General features: G+C 32.9%; 1 protein-coding gene across 1 annotated transcript; it reads left to right on the top strand.

Moving 5' to 3' along the window:
- Window positions 1–863: 863 nt before the first annotated feature.
- LOTGIDRAFT_232051 (hypothetical protein) lies at window positions 864–2841 on the top strand (the record flags this gene model as incomplete). The annotated part of the gene is made up of 2 exons (XM_009055621.1): window positions 864–869; window positions 1835–2841. The coding sequence occupies 2 exons, from the start codon at window positions 864–866 to the stop codon at window positions 2579–2581; spliced, it is 753 nt and encodes a 250-aa protein (XP_009053869.1). The 3' UTR covers window positions 2582–2841.
- Window positions 2842–8900: the final 6059 nt, after the last annotated feature.

Genomic DNA, 8900 nt, shown 5'->3' on the forward strand with positions numbered 1-8900 from the left:
AAAAATTTAAATCCTCTCTGCATTTATCTTTTGTGTTTCCAACTAAACTAAACTCATTGCTTTCAGCGCTATTCCTGACACTTGGCATATTGACTTCCACATTTGAAATTCCACACTGTCTGTGGAACCTTACAGATGGGTTTCCTTTTTTTTAGTGTCAAATTAAGCAAACTATTTGATTAATTGGTGTCTCTTATGAATTATAATGTATTTTCAATCATATCATTATTTTCTTATATTGCATGTAATTAAGAGTTTTAACCAATCATAAATGTCCATATAAGTACAGTTTAGATAAACCTTTCTTGATCAGTCACTCATTTGAATTCTGGTGGTTATTCTCTTCTCTTCTTTAGTTAATTATGAATTAATTATGGACGTGTGAGACAAACTTCTATTCATATAAATATAAATAAGCATTTTCATTTTCATAAATGAAAATAAGGGAACCCATCTTTAGCATGGCCGAACAAAATATTCTGCTGTATAATCTTATGAAGAATGAAGTCATAAAATGAATAAAAGACAAATTTAAGACAGATTGAAGTGATGACAATCACAGTACCCAGGTCGTTTTAAGCATTCCCCTTTCATCTCAAAGATATAATGACGTCATCTTTAACTTAGTTTATTGATGAAGGTATATCGCTATTTCCAGTATTGTCAAGTATTGTATCATAGACAAACATTGCGTTTGATTTTTACTATGAAAAGTTATATCGATATTTAAATGGAGGTGCATTACTGTAAATTTGAACAGTTTAATTAAAGGAATTTTAGATACGATTTTCAAATTCAAAAGGAAAGTGTGCCACTTTAAGAAGACAATCCCTTTAACCTTTGACTGTGTAGTTAATGTCACCATGCAGGTGAAGTACAGTTAGTTCTTCATATCTTATTACTGGCATGTACATACCACACCTATCTTACTATTTGTTTTCAAATATTTTAAATTAAAGACAAGTGTAAAGACTGGCAACGAAAGGGATAGGTTAATATCGCGATAATAGACGTATGGCATTGTTCAATGCTATTACGAACTGCGTTCCATACCTTGACTGCAATAGCCACATTCTTGTATCACGATTTGATCGGATTTTATGCTCGCTCATACAGCCTATTAGAGTTCTCGACAGAAATTTTGTAAACAATAAGTCATAATGTTTACAGTCTGTGTGTCGAGGGCTCTGATTGGCTGAATCCTCTGGCGTACAATCCAATCAAATCGTTGCATATACAAACCCTCGGGATATAAGAAAGGTTGCTATTGTAGTCAAGGTATTAAGACGAAAATAGCTTCGTGAAGATGAGTGCAAAATTGCTAAGGGGGTTATATTTTTATCATTCCCCAGCAGACCCCCTTTAAGATGAAAATATTTTGTAAAATATATCCTGAGGGCTTCAATATTTGCATAAAGGGTATACACACAATTTCGCACTTCTAGTCGTAAGGCCACATTCATGAACATACTGTTTTATTAACATTATCTCTTCTTTCATGTTATAAGTCTCCTTTATTGACCTTCATTCATACAAAAACCTCATTGTAAACTTGTTGAAATCAATATTACCCGACTTCAGTTACCCGCCCGAATTCTAACAAATAGATAAATATATGTATAGAAATTAAAGTTTGCACGTGTTCCAAGTGTCGTCTGCTAACTTGTTGTTAATGCGCATGTCAATTGGAGTAATGTCAATGGATAAAATGGATCAATAGGTTTATACAAAAGAGGAATCTGTAACCAAGCGAAGAGGTCATTATCTAGCATTCTATTTTAAGCCGATTTAGACTGAAAATTGCATGATATTCTTTTTGTTTCTTTACTTATAGATTGTAGCCGATAAGTTGGATTTTAACTTATATCTGAATGACATCGTCACTGAAGCGAATCCGAAGAGTAAAAATAAACCGGTTTTACGACGTCGTAAGGAATTAGCAATTATCACGACAAGTTTGAATACGTTTGGTGGTAGGGCAAACACTACTCCAGTGAAAATGGTCCCAATACAAATATCAGAGACAGTGTCAGTTGTTCAGTTGCCGAACTACGAGGAAAGGACAGTATCTAGCTCCGTGGATATTCTGTCTATGCAGAGGTACAACGAGAAAGTGAACTTGGAGCCCTCGTTAGCTCCTGTCCATTTTGCTGACACGATGATTTGCTACAAGGATTCCACGCGGAAGAGATTTGTAAGCAAAACATATTACGAACCCCGTGTAAAACCGCGACAGTTTTCAAACACTATTTTTATTTACCCAAAACGACCAGAAAAATCGTTTGTGTCTCTTTTGGATTATCACATGGATGAATGTAGACAGTGGTTTAAAACGTGTGTGGAGTTTAAAGCCAAAACATACACGACTACAAAAGTGGATATTTTAAATAACAATAAAGAGAATCTTTTAGTGAATGGACTTTCTGTGGACTCGGTTAAACCAGGCCCTGGAGCCACATCCATGTTGCTTCCATTATACCCACCTAAGAAAGACTCTTTTGACGATGAGATGGAAGTGAAAGTTCATTTAAAACATCCGGATATCAATATGAATGATAGAATACAAGTTAAGGGGTATTAAAAACAATTGTTAATATACATAATAATAATGTAGTTACACCATCGGTTGGCGATTTTCGGATGAATGTAAGTGCACCTTTTATCTACAATGGTGAAAATCGTCTGACTTTGTGCTCATGAATTCTGTACAACGTTAATATTTTGTTTCCTATTCTATGGACAACCACTTTGACATTCTTGGTGAACCTGTGATGGTTATACGACTCTCACATATATGTGTCTTGGAGGCGGAGTTCATCAGTTCTCTTGAAATATCGCTCTCGGAAGTTAATGGGGAAGCCATCTGGCTGCTTATGCAAATAAAGGACCATGGTTAACTAAATATAGACCTCTATAATTACATTATAGATAGCCTATTAATAATAAATGATTGAGTGCTATACTGGTTGATAACACAGAAAGATCGATGATAATAACAACAACACGTGTTACGGATGTTATTGATTTCGTTGTTATCAGTGGATGACCTTTGCTGGCTTCAATTGACCTTCGTTTGGAGGTCTGAGGCTAGTAGCTGCTCCCAAAGCCAATTTAAAGGAGGGGGTTTGATCTACATGATATGTTGTGTGAGTTTTTTGGTTTGATGGAACCAGAACCATGTTGTTTCGGTGTGTAGGTGGTTTAACTCCCCTGATAAATAATGATCCATGTTTAGGGATGCTGAGGACTTACTTTCCATTTCGCCCATTATTTTATTATTGAATAAGTAGGCCCACCCACTTCTCCGCACCGGATACCGATTGAGAGATAATGACATCTGATTAAAATGTTCATCGAGGTGCCTTGGTTTGTGTTTCTTCAGAGGACTGCTACAATTGTCATCTACTGTTAAGTTTAGTGAATCTTTACTTTGCATTGCAACATGTCAGATCATGGAAGGCACGTGGATTCCACCACAAAAAGAAAAAAAAAAACATCTAGATCTGCATTTGAATAAGATTGCGATTAAGACAGTATGTTGCAGTTAATATTGATCTGGCTAGAACTTTACTTTTTGTGTCAATGGTATGTTTTTTTTAAAGCCAATAGTAAAATGTGTGAAAGGGAGGAAAGGTCGATGATATTTGAAGCATATGTTACAGATATTGATTTTAATCAGCCGTCGTTTTACATTTTATATGATTATATGGGATTTAAAGATAACTTTCGTTACAAGCCTGGTTCTTGTTTCTTTATCATGCTTTCTAGACCACTAAATACTCTCGACAACCCCAAAAAAGTTTAGGTAGCTACATTTGTGGGTGACTTCTTCTACACAAATAACAGCGTAAAGCACGGAATTTAGGCCACAGTTCATCATCATCAGCTGGACGTTTGTTATTTCCGGTTATTATCATGAAATAATGTCAATTCAATTTTCACATTAACATAATAGAATCACATTAACTCCATTTTTATCATCCAAATTTAAACTATATCACGAGCTAAAATTAATATATTCAAAACTGGGTTTTGAACTAGATATATAGTCATTAGTAGTAGCGCTTATCTTTTTTGTAGGTGACTTATAAGTATCAAGCAGATCTGTATTTCAGATGATAGGCCATCCCCAATAATCATGGGGTTCGATAGTTACAAGAACAGGATTTGTTTAACTGAGAGCAAAAAACATTTTGATATTCCGGGTATAGTTCAAGTGCGCATTTTCGTTTGGATGCTATTGATATGCGAACACTTTTTGCTAAGTGAACACAAGACTGATATAGAATTTCTAGACACTAGTGACGTCATACGCATGGATGTATATTATTTGATTCATTTTTTATTTTCGTTAATCATACGCAGATCACAGAGTCACAAATGCAACTTTTTTTTTGCTATAAGAAGATAATATGATAAAAATTTTTATGACGAGATGGACTTTAAGTTATAAGGTCAACCGGTTTATATTGTTGTGTTGTATGTATAATATTAATGTTTTTATGTATGATGAAATATAGTTTATGTTATAAATGTTTTATTTGTCGTGGTTTTGCGAGTTAGAGGCATGTTTGCTAATATTAAGGTCATACAATCGGGTTTTTCAACTAGGTTTTCCCCGCAACAGTGATATGCCTATAGACGAGACTGTTCTCATAGAAAAAACGTCTAGTTGTTCGGATGGGACATTAATCGACTACCATCGACGATACATACACATACTGATTAACATGAAATCAATTCGTTGCTTTTCCTGAAAATTTGAAAAAAGCACTCGAAATTATAACGTCCAAAAAGCTTTTCCATAAAGTTAATTTACTGTGATCCGACTGTAATGCTCTTGAACATTCTTGAACAACCATTTTGGCAACCAGAGATTCACCTGTCGTCAATCGAAAGAAGTAAGAACAAAGATCTGTCAACCTGACTAGAAGCCTGGTTTTCATAGCTGCCGAATACTAGCCCTGGAGGTGTTAGAAATCTCATTTCTGGGGGCTATCTGAGGTATTCTGGAAGCCAAATTTTGTTTGTCTTGAGGAGCATCATATTGTGACTTATAAATACTTGTATATTACTGGTGTATGCACCTAAATCATCTAGACGATTGATGAAAGTGTGGAAAAACAAGTAATTTTATACCTTTTTTTAATATATAACATGTATATTATTGCCTCGGGCTTGTAATTTGTTAACATGTTTGCACATTTTATAATCTACTTGTACATATAAACCAGAGACAGTTACTTTCAGTCTATAATTGGAGTTGAATCATTTTGAATTCGGCAAATTAATGTAGAAAGATCATAGCTCATTCTTAAGAAAATTTTGTTTCGGCCTCAATGCTCTTTTAAAAAGTAAAATAAGTCATTATATTGCCAAATATAGGTTCGACAGACTACGCTTTAACAGCATTAATCGAATAAAACCTTCAGACTTTACAACCCGGTTTCTCTTTGTCAGTGATGCAGGTTTGGGCCACTCTGAGGGGGCTGTCATGGAAAAAGTGTCTAGTCGCTCATATGGGACAATAAACTGAGGCTCGTGTGCTAGGGGCTGGGCACGTTAAAGATTCGTATATAGTGGAAAAAGAGTCCTGGCAAAATTTCCATCACTGAACACTACCGGGCGTTGTCACTCTTCAATAGACTGCAGGTACAGAAAAGTAGGACGTAAACTCCATTCATGTTATTTCCACAGATTTCTCCTGACCCATTACGAGTATAATTAGGTCACCCTTCGTAAATTATAAATGAATGTTGTTTATCCTGATATATATCATCGTTTTGACACGAGATTAAACTTGGAATGTTGTCTCTGTATCCCAATTAACTAAATACTTTATAAGAGTCGATTCATGTTACGTTAACTACGTTATGGTGAATTCATTTTAGAAATCGGATGCTGTCAAAAACTTACCAGCAAATGAAATTCACAATAAGTTTTTTCAATAATTCGATCGATCTTTTCATCCATCAGGTTCACGATTTTTCTACTACCTGTCACTATATAGGCTTTAGTTGGAATTTTATTTCAAACGGACGGGGTTTGCTATTGGTTTGTCCAATCGTACCTCAGTCTCAGAAACGAGAAACGTTAATCACCATAAGTCGAAATTTGAGCTTTCAAATCCATATGTGTCCAGAATTATTCGCGTTAAAAAGTTAAAAAAACGACGACTAGTCTTTTCTTAAGACTGTGTAAAATATATTTTTGAAGGAATTTTTGTACATTTCTGCTACTTTTGAAGACTATTTACCTATATTCAAGACCCAAATCAACTCCCGAAAATAACGAACCTGTCCCTTTCAGAAATTATATTTATCATGAACTTATTGTTGAAAATATATCAATGGGCCGAGGAAGATAATATTTAGTACAATTATAACACATAAAAACTTTGGCGTGAATACAACTTAACAACCTTGACAATATACAATATACAAGTCAATATGTACTTGAATTAAATTGAAAAGTTCACTGTGCCCTTAAAGGTTTGTTTGTCACCTACAGCCTTGTTGCATTATTCAATGTCTAGTAGGTGTATTAATAAAATTGTCGAATTGAAAAAACAACCCATCCCTATAAGGTATTATACAATGCAATATGTTGTACCTATGTATAATTCACTTATGAAAAGAAAATAATGAAAAGGCACCGCCTGCCATAGTCGACACAAGATATTTTCAATCTACATTAGTATACCAAATTTAATTCTTATTCATACTAACATTACAATATGATTTGTTCGTGTGAGCAAGCAGGGGCACTAACTTAGAAACTATTAATCAAAATATTAGGCTATTAATTCCGAACCCAACCGAGGGGTCATTGATAATCATGTAAAATCTACCATTAATTACGCATATTACTATTCGCAAAGGGCCTTACGTGATTCTGATAGAGCATATTTTGAGATTGGTGACGTCATCAAACACTTAGTTTTAATAGAACTGCAGGAACCACAGACGTCTGAAGGAGAAAATAGGAATGGAGAAAATTAATGCTAAATATGTCCCTGATACACATACAAAATTAAGAAAACTTCTTTATAACCCCTTTTATGATTCCAATTTCGATTTGTGGCCATTGGTCCATGAATGGATTCAGACGGAAAATGTATTATTTGTTGTCTTAGTCCTCCCGGAACTAATAACTTCAGTCATATCGACCAAACAAAGATTGTCTATGGAAAGATTAGAGATGAATCGACCTTTCAAAACAAAGGTATCCACCAATTCTAGAATAATCATAACATAATGTTGATATAAATACCAAGTAAAATGTTTCACTTTTTAATTTCATTAGAACACACAAACAACACAAATAGAGCAGAGTTTTGTCAACACAAGGCATCATCAATTATTGTGATAATAATTAGGATTTACAAGGACAGTTTTGAAGAACAATAAAAAAATTTGGACACAATGGATCCAATCTGATTATAAACAGATGTGCTTTCTGTAGTTTACTATACTTTCAATTCATGATCTGATAATATTCTTCCTGGAATATTGCTCTGTGGAATTTTAACTCATTTACATCCAGGGTTAACCAAATATATTCTTCTGATTTGAAAATTCAATAATAGTTTTCTGAATCTACTGTCAGAGTAAGTTATTTTGTTATTTGGTTTGTGGTTAGAATCAGTGTAAGCAAGAATTAAGTCACAAAAACAAACAACACAACAAACAAACAACACACGAGAGATATCAAAGAGATTATAAAGAGGTTTTCACTTAGTTTTAGTGTAATTGCAGGAATCACAGAAGTCTGACTGAAATTTAGAATGGTGAAAATTGGTGCTTACAGTGTCCCCAATACACATAAAACATTTAGAAAACCTCTTTATAATCCCTTTAACTTAACTTAATCAGAAATACTAGGTACATCATCAACTGAGAAATTCAATATTTAAATTAATATCATATGGAAAGAGACTTTATAAAGGTAAAATAGCTAATATATTTTACAATGGCATTATATATAGCTTTAAACCACCATGATTATTGTCTGAGCGAAGCAAAACAAATTTTTTTCAGTATTTTTATGAGAATTTGAATAGCAACTTCAAAATAGTACTGTTAGTCTTAAAATGTCTGAAAATGTAGAAAAATATAAACATTAGCACAAAACTTGATTTTACAGAGATCAAAATCTGCAACTTTTATTTGGTTGAAATTTCTAGGAAAGAAATGGGTTTCTTTTCAATGTAAACTATTATACATTTATTAATGCAAAGACATTCTAAGAGTAGTAGTGCTATTTTGAGGCTTCCATTTTGGGGGGTTGATTTGAGTATTGAATACATGTAAATAGTCTACAGAAGTACTAGAAATGTACTATTTCTATAGGTGTCTTTTCTATATATGGCAGTGTCTCAAGAAAAGACGACTCATCTTTTTAACTTTTAAACGCAGATAATTCTGGACACAGATGTATTTGAAGTGTCAAATTTTGTTGGTGAGCTGTGAACACTATTACTGATTGGCTGAAATCAACAAAAAAATATATAAATACTTTACAGATTGATATAGTTAAACAGAAAATAAATAATTTATAGACTGAAATAGTTACACAAAAAATAAATAATAATTTATAGACTGAAATAACTAAACAAAAAATAAATAATAATTTATAGATTGAAATAGCTAAACAAAAAATAAATAATTTATAGATTGAAATAGCTTAACAAAAAATAAATAATTTATAGATTGAAATAGCTAAACAAAAAATAAATAATTTATAGATTGAAATAGCTAAACAAAAAATAAATAATTTATAGATTGAAATAGCTAAACAAAAAATAAATAATTTATAGATTGAAATAGCTAAACAAAAAATAAATAATTTATAGATTGAAATAGCTAAACAAAAAATAAATAATTTATAGATTGAATAGC

This window comes from Lottia gigantea, assembly GCF_000327385.1.
Source record: "Lottia gigantea unplaced genomic scaffold LOTGIsca_25, whole genome shotgun sequence".
NCBI classification, from domain to species: domain Eukaryota; kingdom Metazoa; phylum Mollusca; class Gastropoda; family Lottiidae; genus Lottia; species Lottia gigantea.